General features: G+C 39.2%; 1 protein-coding gene across 2 annotated transcripts in view; it reads right to left on the bottom strand.

The window, feature by feature from the left end:
- Positions 1-16887, bottom strand: part of LOC110065317 (tolloid-like protein 1) — a 28271-nt gene extending 11384 nt beyond the window's left edge. Inside the window, exons 1-6 of one of the 2 annotated variants that reach the window (XM_020772444.2) lie at positions 16733-16887; positions 13611-14082; positions 12985-13243; positions 12461-12601; positions 1410-1527; positions 745-923 (exon numbers count right to left, since the gene is read on the bottom strand). In XM_020772444.2, the coding sequence (XP_020628103.1) occupies positions 745-923; positions 1410-1527; positions 12461-12601; positions 12985-13099 (553 nt within the window). In that variant the 5' untranslated portion in view covers positions 13100-13243; positions 13611-14082; positions 16733-16887. Of the gene's footprint in view, positions 1-744; positions 924-1409; positions 1528-12460; positions 12602-12984; positions 13572-13610; positions 14083-16732 lie in introns of those variants that run through there. The other variant, XM_089273759.1, reaches the window with a different exon arrangement.
- Positions 16888-18541: the final 1654 nt, after the last annotated feature.

The following is an 18541-nucleotide window of genomic DNA, read 5'->3' as shown; positions in this document are numbered from 1 at the left end:
AATAATGCATCGAAAAATATTTGGAAACCATTATTTTAATTTAGGTTAGAATTCTACTAAAACAATCGCTCTCGATTTCTATGAGGCGATAGTTGATTCGGCCTCATCAACTATCACCTCATAGAAATCTCGAGCTCATAATCTAATTGTTAATTAAAGCAAATTACTCTTGGCTACTGTAGCTTGCAGTGCTCGCGAGTTATCGGTATTAGCTCGCGATCGAGTAGCAGATTCGCTGCCATTTTGGTTTCGCTCTCACTCCTACTCCCTTCGACACCTCTTCGTCTCTCCCAGCCTCTTCGAGTTTGAATCCAACTTAACGCTCGCTTGATAAAAATGCGCTCTGCTAGCTGAAATACGCCTGCAATGCAGGCCAGACTGCATTCCGCCTCCCTTCTCCCTATTGAAAGAGGAACGACTGTATGACAAGCCGATAGATCACCTACTTTGTAGCCTTCATGGTGACCACTCAATCTCGTTCCGAGAGTCTTCGTTCCCCTTGACCAGCGGTCGGAAAACGAGAGCTCTGGGAGCAACCATTTTGAAATAACCGTATTCTGGTGATTCTGCCTATCCGGTTTCATTGCGCAGTCTGCATCTATGGCGCATGCCTGAAATGGTTGCTCCCAGAGCTCTCGTTTTCCGACCGCTGGTCAAGAGTAACGAAGACTCTGGGAACGAGATTGGGTGACCACTACGTTGGGTAAGTGTAGGAAAAACGAATCACTTAAATGTTTCACGCACCTTTCTTAATATTGTCCTTGACAATCGTAACAAATTCACCCCTGTCAGGCCGAGTATGTTCGTGCCAAAATCCGACAGTGTGACCAATCTCGTGCACTACAATCCCAAATTTGTCGCAGTTCTTTCCCACAGAAATCCCCTGGCGCCCATTCCCCTTCCGTCCAACGTAGGAACAGCAGCTACAAGAAGCGTAAATAGGAAATATATAATTCAATCCAAATCAGTTTCACAATTACTTACAGTATCTAAAAAGGGCGAGGAGACCCCAGAAAACCACCAGGCTTATAGAGAAGGTCACTTCGATTAGCAGTATGGTGATGGTTTTAGCCTGTACATAGCTGGGCATGTTTGTATGGATTAGGCAATACAGTATCATTTTATAAAAATTCAATAATGTTCTTAAAGTTGTATAAACGTCATGAGCTAGTGATAGATACATGGGCAGCACTTTTTCACGGAATATTAGCTGAATCACCCCTTAGCAGTTTCACCATTCCGAGTTCATATTCCGTTCTCGTATGAGATAATGATGCTCTCGGGATGACGTGAATCAACACGGAAGACGCCCACTTGTCTATTTGGATAAGTTCGTTATCCCATCGACGATTGGTGAAAGTGATTTAATGCCTGACCGATACAACTGACACAAAAAACACTTCACCTACCCACAGCGTCCCTTGTGAAAGTAGATGTAGTCTTTCTCTATCGTGCGCTCAACGAATGACAAACATGTAAAATTTTCCCAGTGACGCATGGCTTGAATAATAGTGGCTTTCTGATCGCCTGCAAAGTAAAAAAAAAATACATATATAAATATAAGGCTTGTGGCTGGCAACTCCTCAACTTCTCGCCCTTGTTTCGATACTGATCCATTGCTGGTTGCCAGAATTCTGTCAGGGTTCCTAACAATTCCTACCCATTTATCAGTCCCAGGTGGAGAAGGGCATTGTGAGAGCAAAGCACTTGCACAAGAGGGAAGTTGTAGACCCGTTCGTAAATGTCGCCCTTATTTGAATAACAATACTTGTACATCTTAGGCGACACATTCATGTGAAAATTGCTTTGTCTGGAAACATCAGTGCGAGGCTTAGGATGTATAAAGTAAATTCAGGGCCCATTTATGCGAAGGGTCTATAGTAGCCACTTCTAAAATAATATTATAGTACATCATACATCTTTGTGGCGTGACAAACGGGGCATTGTAAATTGTGTGCTTAACCCTGTCGACCGACTATTAAAAAAACAAACTGGCAATTTGTAATAAAGCATTTACCGTAAATCTCCGAATTAGCGCCCCCCCCCCCCCCTCTCGAATAAGCGCCCCATCCCCTCCTTCCATTTTTTTCGACGAGTAATGAGACAACAAAGGATGTATAGCTTTCGTCGTGTAGTATTACATTTGTGCATTGTTTCAGTTTGTGAACACGTTAAGTTTGGAAAAAAATTACAAGTACTAACGGTGCCACAATTTAAACTTAAAAAAAAAAAAATGATCATGTCAGGCCGCGATTTGGCCTCGATTAAGGTGGCCGAACACAGTTTTCAAGAGCCTATGCCTAATTCACCATTACTTTTAAGCTATTTATGCTTTGACGCTCGTTTTTTGCAAGAGTCAAGGTTAACCACAGAAAAGTTTATTCTCGCATTTTGGCTAAGGTGTGTGCTGTTGCCATGGCAACGGGGCTGGTTAAAAACAGGGCTTAAAAAATGGTTTTTGTTTATTTAAAAAAAATCCAGTCGTTAGATTTTTTTCATCTTTTGCCCACTACGAATTGACATTAAATCCCTTCTGTCAACACTGTTCTAATAAAATTTTGACATAGGCGATTTTCGTAATTCGCCGTAAATCGTTTTCACCGCATGCTCTGTATTATTAAAAATTCCCTATGTCAAAATTCAGATTTTTTTGCGATAGATCATTCACGTGGTTTCTGAACTATTTTTTTGCCAAATTTCTTGAAATTCTAACGACTGGATCGTCAGAAATCCGCAAGTTTCTGTAAAAGCAATCGGTCTCAATTTTTCGAGCAACTGCGCATGCGCTGCATTTAACTGGGTTCTTTCGGTAACAAAGAGAAAGCTGAGAATTGCTGGTTTCTTTGCGTCGTTACCTTTTCTAACATATCTTTGTAATAAAAGACTAAAGCCATCGATACACTGCGTTCAATAATAGAGAAAAAATAGCACAGATAGTGCGGGTGTTGAGTAAATAAAATGATCGCTCTTTGTAATCCTTGTGCGCGCGCTCAATTGCATCAGCAAAAGCGCGCGCGAAAACTGTGTTCGGCCACCTTAAGTGCCCCCTTCGAATAAGCGTCCCGCGACTCCCTCGTCTTCTCCTAAATTTGAAATAAGCGCCCCGGGCGCTAATTCGAGGATTACCGTTTGATCGGTATTCAATCTTAATTCGAAGCCTAGCCTTCTTCGGACTAAATCATTAGCGGCCGTAAAACCCTTGGGAACAGACAGAGTAACCGTGTGAAAAGTGAGAACGAACAGTTGACTTAGTGTCTGGGAAAATACATACCTCTCACTAACCGAGTTCGAGGTCCGTACTGTAAGTTACGGACCGAGTGTTTTCCCCTTCGATTTGTGGCCCAAGCGCGAAGCGCGCGGGTCATAAATCGAAGGGGAAAAAACGAGCATCCGTAACTTACAGTACGGACCGAGAAGATTAAGTTAGTAAGATATTTATTATATCGCTACTGTGTGCCTGACGGGTTCGGAAACGATTTCTATTCACGCGGACTCGGAAAGGCTTCAAATTTCTGACGCACCTCGAAAGCAAAACGAGTCAGTTTGAAACTGTTTTTAAGTCGTTAGCACGCTTTATTACACCATTTTGAGTGTAAGAAAGTTTAAACTTTCACTTGCAATAAAAGTTAAGAACACTTGTCGATAAATCGCGAAACAGTTTGGCAACAAAGCCAATTGACCAATCACAGCGCGCGTACTAACTTTATTTATAAGGCACCTTGTCGTAAAGGTGTGGATTTGGAACTTGACAGAGCATTGTATTATAGAACATGGCTGGCATTTTATTTCTCGAGGTCAGCTCAACCCAATACGTACATATATAATTTAATTTAAGTTTTGAGACAGACCCAGCTGAAGGAAATATTATGTTTTGGAATAAGAGATCTAGGCTCGATCAAATCTCACGGCTGTGCTCACACCCGAAACAAACTCCGTCGCAGGTGAGAATATTTATTGTACTTGCCTTTGCGTTTTGCGAGAATACTGAGATCAAGACGGCATTCCACAAACCCGACAACAATTTCCATCTGCATCTTGAAAGGAAACCTTAAGAGAAACATTCCAGCTGTCATGTTCGATACGCCTTGTTTTTGTTGGCAAATGGAGAACATAACTTTACAAAATGGCTTCAGGAATGTAAGTATGTAATTCGCCACAAGAACCACATGATGACAAATTGCCATTAATTAAACGTCCACTAATAGATCAGCGGGAAATAACTTACATAACTAGTGATTAAATGAAGTTGTACAAGTATTCCCAACCCCTTGAATCAATCGATTAGTGGAACCATTGTTCACATTAATTACGCTATCAAGCCGCAAAAAATCCTTGTTTTCTGAAGATGGCATCGAGACAATAACATGAATCTATCGTAAAGGAATAGTAGAACATACTGGAAATTGCTTTAATTACTCTGGTGTTCAAAATGTGATAAGTATATGATTATTCTGCCTTTTCTAAAGATATTATAGACAAAGAGGAGAGCCCAAGAACTTACTGCAAAATGTATATTTTAATAAATGACATTTAATAGCGAAAACGTTATGTTTAAAACAAATGCATGGTTCAGTTTTGGGAAACGTAGGGAAATTTACCAGTCGTCCTTTTGCTACAAATGGGGGCATGTCAACAACGTCCTGAAGGCGTTTCCTGAAAAAGCTAATTACGTTGCTATCTGTTAACCGCAACAGCGGATCAGCCTTACTTAATTAAATATCCTGAGAACTCCTTTTTCAGGAAACTGCTTTCGTTCGAAGCATGAAGCCAAAATTAGGTTAATTAGACTAGGTCAATTAGACATTTTTCTTTTTTTCTGGCAACGAAGCGAAGAAATCAATCAGCGCTGTCTGTTAATGGACTGACAGAGTTATTAACAAGATCTGGTTGGACTTCTCCCTTGATCCCGTTATTATAAAAGTGAAAATCGAATTACCCTTTTAAAACATATAATTATGAATTTCTACGCCAAAGCAAAAATTTGTTCGATGTCAAGAAATGCTGCCATATGACAGAATTCGTGCCGGATAGGGCATATGCGCTGTCGAATACAGGTGGCAATAGCGTTCATCTTGTTCTGGAAGGAATCAATCACCAGCGATTTTATTAGCTCAAGTTAATGGTTACAGACAAATCTAGAGACCATGATCACATTTTCATTTTCTTCTGGACAAATCAAATACTGGCACGAATAAATTCTGACTGTTTCTGTTAAAACGACGTGTAGAATTTTTCTCACAGCGACTAATTTGACTACTTGAAAGAATTTGATTCTATTAGCCTAACTTGAACCTCGTCATGCAGTTTCACGGTAGCCAATTTGTCGGATATTAGTACAAGTAAATAATATAACGTAATCTCCGAGCTATTTCCTGGCGATTTCCATATCCGAGGCTAGAGCAAGCCATCAAAGAGTTTTATCAGACGGCAATTTGAGAAAATATAAACTTCCTGAAAACTCTGCGACAAGCCTCTTCCGAAGTGACATTTCCCTCTGTGTCAAAACGAGTCTTCGTGCGAAACTTATAGAATATAAGAGAATATATATTTATATATTCAATCAAAAACAGGATCGCTCCAACCGTCCTCCATGAGCTTAGTTTAAATTGTATTCCACCCACCTCCAACGGCACAGTTTGATGATCGTTTCGTGCGTGAAACTCGAGTAACTGTCCGTACGGTCTCTATCTTTAATTATAGTATTCCGCTCTGCATGTATTTGCATCGAGCACTTCTACGATTGTGTGAAACCTTGTACATTTTTCTTTATATATTCTTATAGAAATGTGTTCCGCCTACATGTTCATTTTCATGCAAATCAAACTTATTTTCTTATGAAAGGTTTTGCGCGGAGACTCATTTTGAAACAGAGGTACAAGGTAACTCGGAAATGGCCTATTTAATCGATGCTCAGAATTCCTACCTGCATGCACATTCCCCTGCAAGTTTTTAAAAAGTGGATAGGAAGAGGAAATATTAAGATTGTTCCTAGGATTTTTATATTTTTGAACTGACTTAACTTGCTAAAGCTTGTCGCTAATACTATACCTATCTTATATTTCCAGGATATAAGTCGTTAGTAGTTAATTTTGTGATAAAAATATTAAGCATTACATTCCATACACTTAATAATTCCTGACCTTCACATTTTTTTTTTTTCAAATTCATTTGGCATAAATCTTTCCCAAGCAAATTTGTGCGCGCGAGAGGTAACGATCTTAATTTTGGTAGAAGTGTTTCACAAAAGATCGTCATAAATGGCAATTTCCAATCTTTACTTTACAAAAGACATTCCTCTGTCGAATTATCACAGTTCCTGCCAAGACTTTCTCCTTCGCGCCACAGAAAGGAAAACAAAGCGATGCATTAATTTAAATTAGAAATATATTTTGTATACAAGAAAAAACGCGGCCACTCTAGATCTTATGATGGCATCGAAATAACGTTCAAATGCGATTAATACGCAAACACCTAGCAAGAATTTCAAGGACCAAAAAATTGTTCCTCCATTATCAGCGAAATCATTTATACGTAAAGGTAATTATCCCCTCTTCCCGTTCTATTGGATTAACACATAACCGAGGCAAAGAGTGACATTTTAGACAGCCTCCCATAATGTTTCCGCCGATAGAACGTCATTCGACATGTACAGTGGGTTCCGCTCATCCTTCATTTAGGTCTTCAGTCAAAAGGTGTTAAGGCTGAGACATCGGGGAAAGAGATTTGTGGCTATTATCCTTAACACTAACGGTTTACGTGTGGTGAGATATGATAACTTGGAGTTATCAATACTACTGGGGCCCGTTTCTCGAAAGCCCCGGAAATTTTTCGGGCCGGCAAAGCCATTTTTAGATCATCTGTATCTAAAAACGGAGAGGTGTATACGCCTGAAACTTCTTGTATGAAGGGAACCTCTGTTCATATTAAGAATATGTGAATAAAACAGCTCTGTAATCGTAAGGTTTGAGATTTTGCTATGGCTTTCCGGGTGCGAAAACTCTTCAGGACCTTCGAGAAACAGGCCCCTGGGCCGGGTAACGTAAGATAAGCCAGAATTTTGATTTCAGTTTTGTAACTTTTAGGTGAGATTTTCTGTTTACATTGTTTGTTTGTCTTTCAGTTTTGAGTTTCAATAATCTCAAACCACTCAGAGCGGTGAAAAACATTTTTATACAAGAAATATTCATACTTCGGTTAACTTTTAATCCTGGCTTAGCGTTAACCGGCTTTCGAAAAACTCGGCCCTGATGTCCATACTGTGGGAAACGTCCGCTTTGATATTAAACAAGGACCTTTGTCGACACTTCGTGTTCACTGCTGTTTTACTAGCAGTAGTTTTTCAACAAGAAATGACTCATTATTCCCATCGTTCATGAACAAGAGGTAGAGCAAACTTTGATTGATGTCATAGTATAAACGTCAAGTTTATTCTCCATTGGAATTCGACAGAATGCAACGCTTTTTGTAACCTGAACCACAAGGTCCTACATGTGCAACGCCCTCGGGGGCGGGGGGGGGGGGGGGGGGGGGGGAGGCGGAGAGGGTGCTCCCACACAAAAAAGACGGGGTGCTCGTCAGAAATTTTGAAAAGAAAAATTTAAGGCGGGGTTAACATGAAGGCCGCATTTCGGCTGGGTCTTATGGTTTTAACGCAAATATCTTGCTCACGTTTCAAGCAGGCAAAAATCTCTCTACTCATCCCATGGCCCACATATCTACTTTTTGGGTTGTTTTGTAAATTTTTTTGGTGATTTTTGGGTATATTTGGGGATTAATAGTTTTTCTCAAAGGATCAGTAAAATTTATGGAAATAGGAAATTTTGAAGATTTGATGTTGTTTTAAAATTAGAATTTGAAGTTAAAAATTGGTAGACGTACACCAAACAGTCCAGCAACCTGGGGTGCCCTTTCGGGGGGCATTCAAGTGTCTGGTGGTGTTCCAAAACGTTTTTTTTCCTGTTAATCCCTCTTTAAACTTCCTAAAACGTCACTTAAATTTAGGTAGACCCCCGCCTTAAGAGGTACCAAGATCCTGTTTTGAGGGTGTGGCTTTAAAAATTTTTCACCCCTTAGAGGTGCCAAATCTCGAACAACACATTATCTCAGTCAAACTTTTTTCGGCTCAATACCCTAAAAGTTATTGCAAAAGCTCCCGCCGTGGACCTTTTGAGGCTAAAGACTCTAAGAGGTACCAAAACCGTTTTTTAACCCCAAAGAGGTGCGACAATTAAACGCGATTTACTGACTAACGTTTCAACAGTTCTAACAACAGTTCGAAGAAACTTGCTAACTGCAGACGGTCACGCGAGATCGATGTTTCAAAGCGGTCGAAGTTTGGCCAAGGTCTCCCAAAACAGCCGAAGTTTTTCGAACACTTCTGCAAAACCCGAACTGTTCAGAAAATTTACGAATATCACCCGAACATTTTAGAATTAATTACCTTCGTGGATCCCTCGAATAATTCCGAAGAATTCCAAAGAGTTTCAAAGATCATCTGAAGATTATTGTAGATCACTCGAAGATTAACAAAGATTCTCGAACATTATCGGAAACAGGCCATTACTGGGGAAGTTTTGCGAATATATTTTCGGAACAGTGTTCACACTGCCTAAGTAAGCCCACTGAATTTTTTAAATGTATCATGTGTGTTATTAATCGCACGATTATTCTCGTGAGATTCCAAATATGTAAGGTAAGAACTTGTGAACTTTTCAAAGACTACAAAGTAAATTCGCCCTACGGGTTCGTGAAACTTTGTTAGCATTTAATAAAATTTACTCGGGTTAATTTATACCAAATTATACCTGAAGCCATGTGGCTACCTATGCAAAAACGTACGTTTGAAAATTGACCGTCTTATTAATTTCAGAATCAGTTTACTCAGCCTCATCATAATTTCACGCAGAAAGACAAAACAGATCTGCTCATCTCTTGATGCATACCTATGAAGTAAGAAGAGAGTCGTACAGGAGTATTCTCGTGGTGCTTGTTTAGCTGATTTTAATTTCCGTGAAAAGTAAATTTAAAAAATTATTCTTCGCGATCCGTGACTTGAAGGTTTTGAGTGACCCTTGGAGAACTTGAATTATTAACCGATATTCGTGATTTCACCACTCTATTCTATGTGATTTTGAGACGCGAGTCCTCCGGAAAATTTATTAAGACTGAAAACTTCGCAGGTGGCCTCTGTACAATTATCGTAATGTCTCGTAAGGCATCGGCAACTACCGAGTAACAAAGAGCTTTCCTTAAATGTCCATCTGTTACCTCGTAAGTTTTAGCGTAAGAGCAGGTTATTAAAAAGAGTACCTTACTTAGTTAATTTCGTGGTTCGGGAAAATGAAATTCGATATGAAATGTGATTCGCTATTTATTCCATTCGTGAACCGTGCGAGAGAGGTACGACCCTGTAAGAACGCTGGTATCTCTGAACCAGCCATGCATGATGAGGAGTAAGTTGAGCTCATAATACGATGGCCAACTGAAATATTTGTTTTGACGTTAGAGAGCAGAACCAGATAAAGACTTGCAAGTTGGAATAACGCACACTTTATCTGGTTCAAATGATAATTCCTGGTGCATCTGTGAAAAATATCGTATGAGGAGAGAATACATCTCTCAAATTTGCAACAAAGAATTAAGCACAAAACAGGGCGTCAGAGATTTAGCCTGAGTAGCTGGAAAAAAACGAAACCCAGAATGTGAGTCTAAAAGAAGTTGAACCTTTCTTGCAAAATCTTCCCCGCATTTTTTACTTTTCCTTGATAACAAGATTACTGGCGGACGGCCAAAATGCTAACGAATGTTTCATCATCATAACTCAGATATTTTGTCTATCTCATCGTCTCCATAGAGCACTGGTAAAAAAAAAAATCAATATTTGAATAACCTCCTCTACCCTTCCCATTTTCCCCTTTTTAGCTCATCCAACTCCAGATCCAGGGTTTCAGGGTCTACATATTGTTGTTTTTCGGCTATTTTGATTTCAGAAGGGAAAGAAAACAAACAGCGGTTACAAACATTACAAACAGACAGCGCATGGTCTAAAAAACGTAACTGTATTAACTTGCATGACGTTTCGTATGTTACAACATAAATCTTTAGAAGTGACGGTTATAACTCAGTGTAACATTTGCAATGTCGTTAAATAGTGTAGTTCAAGTCTCTAGCGGTGCCTCCTCTCGCCAAAGCACTGAATTACACTGAGAAACGAAGATCTAGCATCCCAACTAAGAAAAGTTTGGAATAATTTTATAGAGGGCTGATACCCGGTTTTGAGAATCGCATGTCAAATGCAAAGATGGCAAAAAGATAAATCTTTAGCCCACGGATAAGCTTAAACCTAAGAGCTTGTGAGTTCATGCCATATCAATGCACAGAGATGCGTGAAGTAGTCTTCCTGATCGAGACACTAGTACATTCAATGTCATCAGGAAAGTCCTCAAGACCAGAACTGTTAGAACACCAGTGGGAGAGAGTTGACATGGAAAAACAACTCTTAAACAAGCATCGATCAATCTGCTTAAAAAAAAAAACTAGAGAAGAAAGTACTTGCAAAGTGGCGTGTTGAAGTAATTCCTGTCCCTTTTCGTCTCTGATCGTGCTAGTCTTTTCAATTTAAATAAGCCAATCAACAGAGACACAGAAATCCCTCTTAAGCGGATAACAACCCCAAAACCCGCTCCAAAGATAGTGGCGTTTCTGGCTGGCGATTTCAAGGTCTCTGTTCTTCTCGTGTGTGGCGTTATGTACTGTACCAGTGACGCCAGGAAATCCTAGGTCTTGCGGTTTCTCATGGAATCGAATTCCTGTCGTGATTTCATGATTTTGATAAACCGACAGACAAAAAATATTGCATAATGTTAAAGGCTTGCCTCACATCTTGTTATAACTGAAGTATGTATGGAATTGCAAACAAAAGCTGTCAAATTAATTGAGGATTAGTAACTCATAGAGATAGCTTCACTGGCTCCTAGGTGATTATTGAACATGACGTATCAAAGAATAGAGAATGTTATTACTGCTATTGTGAATTGTTATTATTGTAGTATTAATTAAACCCATTTCCTTTTTTCAGCTTAAAAATACTAAAGCAAACTCCATTTCTGACAAAGGTCGACAGAGAGAATATTTGTAAGTGAAGGGGGTGGGGAAAGTTGAGGACCTGAGAATTTTAACTTGACCCATGCCGGAAGATGGGATTTTTTTCTTATTATTTATTATTTGTTTTATATTTTATTTATTTGTAAAAATTCTGTTGCGAGAATGAAAAACAGATGTCGATGCCACTGGCCATGCGTTACGTATTGCTTCTTTGACCGTGACAAGGAGAAAAATGTGTGCAGTGCCCAAGGAATTATTACTCGTGTGTAAAACAATTATTTACTGATAACTGAGACTTCAAGAGTCATTGTCGTCTCTTTGGCCTACGTGGAAGACTAATCTGAGCCTTAGTTCAGATTTATAATTTCACATTTTATCGCAATTCCCAACTGTGTATTTGCGTGGTTTAAGCTCAGTTTTTCATGGCTTGTCCTTTGCGTGTTTCTTCTCTTGCGTGTTAACTGCCTTTAGGGCTCTAGTTAGAGTGAACGAAGGTCAATAAGTGTTGATTTTAAGGTCTGCAATGGAGATCTCTCTGCATGGTAAATCGTAAACAGTAACCATCACCTCGCTCACGACTAGTCAAATAAATATAGGGCAGTTTTCGTTAGATTACCTTCAAATAAAGTTATATCCTAAACTAATACCAGGATCTACCATACCGTACCGATAATTGCCGAATTCTTTCAGTGCTGTCACAGTGAATGAAAAAGCGATTAGTTGTTTATTAAAGGATAAAAGGTGACAAAATTGATGGATTAACCATCAAGATAAACGATTTAAATTGATAGGCCTTTCACAGTGTTGTTTATGCTTATGCTTTTGGCACTGAAAGAAGATCCAGAAAAAATAAATTTGAAGATACTATCTCTTTTATAGGAACCATTTCACAAAAGATTTGGGCATGTTTACTCATAACAATTTAGCATCCTTTATTTAAATGACAAAAACTGAAGTGTTAAAATGATTAAGAAGAACAACAGCGCCGATGTAATCGATAGAGCTGTTATTTATGATTTGGAAAACCAACACTACTTTTCTCCAAGCTGCCTCTCTGAATACATTTGGCTAATAAATGCCATAAGGGGCATGATATGCAATTGATTCTTTAGCCCCAATTTCTTAAATTAGTCAGGCCGAACTCTAGTCTACATCCCTCTTCTATGTCATGTTTTCAACAAATCTGTTTCCATTGTTGAGATCATTCATATGTTTAAGATCAAAACACACCAGTTGACTAAACTTGAACTTGTGCCCTGTATTTCAGTAGATCGATCGGTGTTTGATGTTAGTGTTAACAAGAAGGGGTTTGATCAGGTTTCGAAAGATCTGCATTACTCAATGGTTCAAGGCTAACCTGTGTAAGTCCCGTCGGCAATCACGAATGGAATCACTCCGTCTCGCCATAACCTCTTGCTGTAAGCTGTGGCTGCCCTTTTCTGCCGACGGAGTCTCAGTTCTTTCAACGAGATTGCAATATCTCCCTGGATAATGCCATCTGGGAGAGAACGAGAGATCGCGTATTAAAATAGGTATTACGCGTGCATATCTCAAGAAATGATTGATGTTCTTGAAACAAGGAAAACTCGATGACTCTACATTCTGTAAAAGCGGATCTTTCTATTAGCTTTCGAAGATTCTAAATCGCTTTTTAGGCCAAGTACATTGTCAAACACTGCGTAGCCAAAATTCACACAGAATAATGCACACATAAATATGTTTAGTTTAGACTACTAATCTGACAACTTAAGTGATAGGAAAGCTCACGAACTCAAACGAATTGTCGTAATTTCCCATCAAAACGAAGATGGATTGATTCACAGACAAACCGTGGCAATCTAGGAACACCGAGCTGCAGAAGAAATATGGATTTAAACTTACCGGCTTTACAGGGATCATAGTCCTCTTCGCCAGCAAGAACCACCACGGTTCCAAATAACAGGAAACTGAGCAGAAGACACAGCATCGAACGGAACATTAAACTACAGGATAGCATTGCTATATACGGCTAACCTTTCCTGCTTCTGGCGCCTGAACGGCACGACCACTGGACGCAAATCTCTGAAATAATATCAGTCGCGCTTCACGACTGGGTTTCTGAGCTCGCCTTGGGTTCCAAAACGCCGCACTCTCTCAGCACCTATAAGCAAATACCTGCGTGGATTGAACTCGGCAAGTGTCGGTTGATGATATACTAAGGCTTAAGCTCGTCTAGTGTTTTTGAGCGTTAAACGTTTGTCTCCAGGATAGCAGGGCCTTCACGTCATTTAATACCTTATTTCATTGCTTTCATTACCGGCCGAAATCTGGCACTTTTGCTTCAACTAGACAGAACGTAAAGCCATAGCTTGCGGTTCAGGTGTGAAAACTTATCAGTTTCACGATTGGTGGTAGCGTTGATGTTGAAATGTCAAATGACGCAAAAAGGTAGCAGCCTTAACGGATATTTAACACCCACTTTTCGTGATTTGTGTCAACCGATAATACACAGCCGTTTAATGCCTTACCGTTGGATTTGTGCCCAGATATATCACCATCATCTGCCCCGGGCCGTAAGGGGTTATGAAGTCGCGCTCCCGCTCTGATGCACCATAAATAGCGCGAGATATTCTACCTCAAAGGAAATGGCGACATTTTAAAAAGTCTTATCAAAATAATACAACAGCAGGATAGCTGTCAGCACCCTGCAATTGGAATAGAAAGCAAATATGTGACATAGTTTTAAGTGCCGGATATAGTTTTAGCACTTCCCTTCTGTTTTGGTGTTTACTTCTTAATCACGCCTATTCCCCATTCCTGAAGAACTAATTCAATAATCGAGAGAGTGAATTCCTTTACAAGAGCTTAGACATCGCCCATCTCATGAATACTCATTTCATATCATTTCGGATTACACCATCTTACCTCTCCGTTGAAGGGCCCTCTCTGTCTCGTGTAAGAAGACGACATGTGGAAAGTAATTCAGCTGGAGGAAAAAATCTCGAAATAAAAAAAAAAATAAAATAAACGAGAGATCATAGTGTCTCGAAAAAAATATCAGCTACGTTACTACGATGGAAGCAAGGTATTTTATTTTCTCATCTGCCTGAGGGCAATGATAAATTAGGCTTAAGCAAAAATTATGCTCAATATGGGGTATATGTACGTGGGCGCAATGTTTGCGTTTAAGCAGGAAATTTTGGATTTGTACCCATTGGCACAAGTTAACATCAGTTGATTAACACGCTGAAGCGTGTCTTTGTTATTGTAGTGCATGTTTTCTTTTTTTTATGCTTATTTTGGGACTTTTGGCTCTATTACAACGCCTGCTTAAGTGCTAAGCTAACATTTTAGTCTGCTACTAAAACTTCCACGAAATTGATCTGAACTGCTGAAACAAATTTTAGAACAAAGAATTAATCAAGAGCAGTGAACGTTTTTCATCCCCGAATTAACTCGTTTGAACACACGTAAAGCAAACAGATCTGAAACCGTATAGTTGCCAGTATTGTTAGAATAAGCTCTCGCGAATTGAACTTTAGCGATAGACTACAAAAAACGCAACAACCTTAAAGACCCAAATACGTGATGTTGACTTAACCTCCCGCAAGACCTCGTTTTGAATCGGCGCGTGCGTACACGTCTTCTTATTTCAGCCAATAACAGGATCATGTAGAAGTGGATGAAGTATTGTTATTTTTGCTCAAAAGAATTAATCCTTCTTAAGGAGATAGATTGATTATGAAAGATTAAAACGAAATAATGTGGTTTAAGGGTTTTTAAAGTAAAGCCTTTCACGTGTTTCTAGAAGAATCTATGCTACTGATCTTTCCGGATTGTCTCTCGTTGTGGTCTTTTTGACTGATATATTAAAACCATCTGAGATAACGAACAAATTTCAACTTCCTCGAAAAGAAAACCGCGCGTGATAGTATTGTTTTAAGCTATCAAAGGATATCAACAAATGGAACATAAGAAATATCTCTTTATGAATACGTGACGGACGCTAAAAATATAGGTTATATTTAGTATAGAAGTTGAATTTGCGCTGGGAGGGGTGGAGGGGGTTGCTTTTCACCTGCTCACAGCGTCATTCCACTTGCACTAACAATTCCTCTTTTATTTGGTATATTACAAAACTCGCACAATTTTGTTAAAACTCTGCTGCAAAAATTCGGAAATAGTAACTATACTAGGGTATCTAAAAGATAATAATGCTGCGGCACATTCTATTGATAGTGACATATTTTACGCAGTGATTCATCTACAACTTCATGCATGATGACACGTGGATGGCGAGGTGTGACAAGGGATCGTGACAAAAAAGCATATAGTGATCTGACCCATGTTTGAACATAAAAAGATACACATCAATCTTCCCTTTACCAGATCTCGAAAATCGAAAGATGTGGAAGTTGTAGGAGCAGAAATCTAACTTATAAATTCTGTATTGATACGCATTAAATGTCTCAAGAATGTTGACAGACTGTGTCGAGGACGCGTCCATCGCGATGTGTGAAAATGCTAAAGCTTTAGCTTAAATTCATGTTTGGATGAAAAGAAATAGATTGCAGCATATATGAAATTAGCGTGTTCTACGGTTTTCGTTTGTTTTAATTATTCTGCGAGCTTTAGGAGCGACGATTTCTCTTCATTTAAGAATTCGGCCAAGTAGGCGAGACTGCTAAGAAATGACATACTAAGTTTAAAATTAAGATGGCACAATTAATCGTCCAGATTTACAAACTTTCACATACTGCATGCATTAAGAACAAAAGCAAGAGTTGTGAAAGCAGGCACAATCTCCTTCACATCGTTTTACAGGTAAATCAGAGCAAAACACAACCACTAATCTTTCTCACTGGAATCTACGCCAAAAGGCGTCTTCCTGTAGTTCGTGGCGCAACGCACTCTGGTAAAAAGTGGCGCAGTACATTCTGGTTAAATGCGATGCATTCTGGTAAAAAGTGATGAATTCGAGAATTTGGATCCCTTTTACATATTCTTCTTAAATCCTGTTTATGTTGCTGCTCGCTCGCTACGCTCGCTCCGCAGCAAATACTGACATATTAAAACAGTTAAAACGTTCTCTGGTTGAAAATGTAGGATAAAATAAACTTTCGGCTGCCAACCTACGGCCTTTGACGAAATCAGGTTGGCAGCCGAAAGCTTATTTTAATCTAAATTTTAATACAGAGAACGTTTTAATTATTTTAATATGTTTAAACCTGGTTCCTCATTTATTTTTAATTATAATACTGACAATTCAACAAATATTTCTTATCAGACGTGGCATTTGAACATATAAATATTGTATTTTTGACACAGGATGTTGTTTTTTGTTTTTTCACGCTGCCTTCAGCTGAGCTGAACCCAAGCACTACTTCCGTCAAGGAACTGTCATCTTTAACAGTCAGGGTCAGGGTTGATACTCCATGAGATTTGAGGAAAAAGCTTTCCGCTTCGCCAGTGTTTGGCTTCTTAGATATTAACTATATTGCCGAGCAGTGTTTCTATGTGGGCATTGTTTATTGTTTGTCTGTAAGTCTGCAGATGATCCTCTAGCTAATTCCTAGAGGGTTTTTCTCCAGGGTTTTTACTTTTTCCTCCTTCTACAAAGCCAACACTTAATTAATTAATATACACTCACATTCCACAGTTAAATTTCGATCCTCAAAAAGTGGACTAGGGGCGATTCAATGGCTTTCTCAAAGTCCTTGAGCGGTTGTAGGTGGTCTGGGCGCAAAAGAGCTTGCGTTTCATCTACCTCGCGCTTTCCGCGCTCGAGTTTGAGGTGATTTTTCTCTCTTTGTGTTCCGATTTCGCAGCTCGACTTGTAACGGCAAGTCTATGCTGGACATAGCTAATTTTCATTTGTTTATTAAAGGTGACAGGTCAGTAGAGTACGTACGTGCGTATAATAAAATTTGGATTTAATTCCCTTTTCACAGGATTTTAGCTAGGCACTCGTAGGGAGTGAAAGGAATAGACCTTAGGAAAAGGAAATTCAGTGAGATAAAGCAGATATTTATTATTCACGAATTTATTTGACTTCTTAAAACTTCACTTACAGGAAGTCTAAGTGGCGCATAGGGTCACATTTTATTACTAAACATTTCCCTCTGGTTTTATGTTTCTTGGAAAAATGTTTTCCTAAAAATGATTATTGTTATGGAGGAAGCAGCTGGCTATAATCTGTGAACTATAGGGAAAACAAAAAACTTTGAAAACAAACAAAACTATGAGCTGTCAAAAAGCTAAATATTTTCTTGGTAAATAACGCCAAGGACCGCTGCATGTTGTGACAGATCTGAAAAGCCTGAGAGAAAAGTGGCATAGAATTTTGTATCGCTTTCCAGCTTTACCCTTTAATCTTGTCGTCTGGACCACATGCAGTGAACGGTGTACAGCAGATCGGTTTAAGCTGTCAAGTAGGGACTTTCGTTGGGCGTGCCATCTACAACACGTGAGCCGGATACTGGCTCTATATTTAGTGAAAAGATCCAATACATATTGTGTTTCTAGTTAGATATAGACTCACTGGCACTGTCTATAAATAACCGTTTCCTTTGACAGTTTTGAATTGGGCTAGATTGTTAGGTAACAAAAAGAAAACATTTCCCTAAAGTGCAATGAATGCGTGGCGTCACATATCCTTGAAATGTATGATCGCACGATGAGAACAATACAGCCTGGCCTAAAGATCACCTGGATAGTACAAACACCTCGCTTCGTTTCGACTTCCGTCAGTTTCTCGGGTCCGGTCGCTTTCCTTCTGGGCGAGACGAACAACTTCGGCATTGAAGGAAAGGCGGCGCCTCCTTAGCTTCCGCGGACAGCTGCCAATAATCAAGCCTAACGAAAGCACAGTCCGTCATTTTCTAATTCTAAAAGAGTCCTTTTATCCACCCTCAAGTGAGACCATTTATTAATGACCCGTCCCACAATGATATTTCCATGACGTTTCCAGGTTGACAAAGTTGCATCGCCATTCCCTTTTGCGTGGGTACATTCGCTTTTGCACAGATTAAATGTCTAGATTTTCCATAACCTATTACAGAAATCTTTACACAAAGGTGTGACGAATAACCTCAGCTATCCAGGATAAACTTCAAATTATTGAAAAAATGATGTGCGCGCACAAAACTGTAATTTCAAATGACAATTCAATCCGAGCGATTTTTCTAAGGCGCGAAGTTTAATAATACGCCGAGAAGTAAATTTCAGTTAGAATTCCAATTAAACAGTAAGATTATTCGCTCTCGATTTCTATGAAGTGATACTTGATTCGACCTTCGGCCTCTTCAACTATCACCTCATAGAAATCTTGAACTCATAATCTAATTGTTAAATAACCATTTGTTAGTGTGCACATTTGAAAAGGGTCTCAAATAATAAGTATTAGCTCTCATTTAGTCGACTGAGTATTTTAAATGTGATAGTTGAGAAATGACCAATA

This window comes from Orbicella faveolata, unplaced genomic scaffold (assembly GCF_042242905.1).
Source record: "Orbicella faveolata isolate gen_17 unplaced genomic scaffold, um_ofav_v1 contig_35, whole genome shotgun sequence".
Classification (NCBI taxonomy): domain Eukaryota; kingdom Metazoa; phylum Cnidaria; class Anthozoa; order Scleractinia; family Merulinidae; genus Orbicella; species Orbicella faveolata.
Note: the sequence above shows the minus strand (reverse complement) of the source record. Positions and strands in the feature narration are given on the sequence as shown.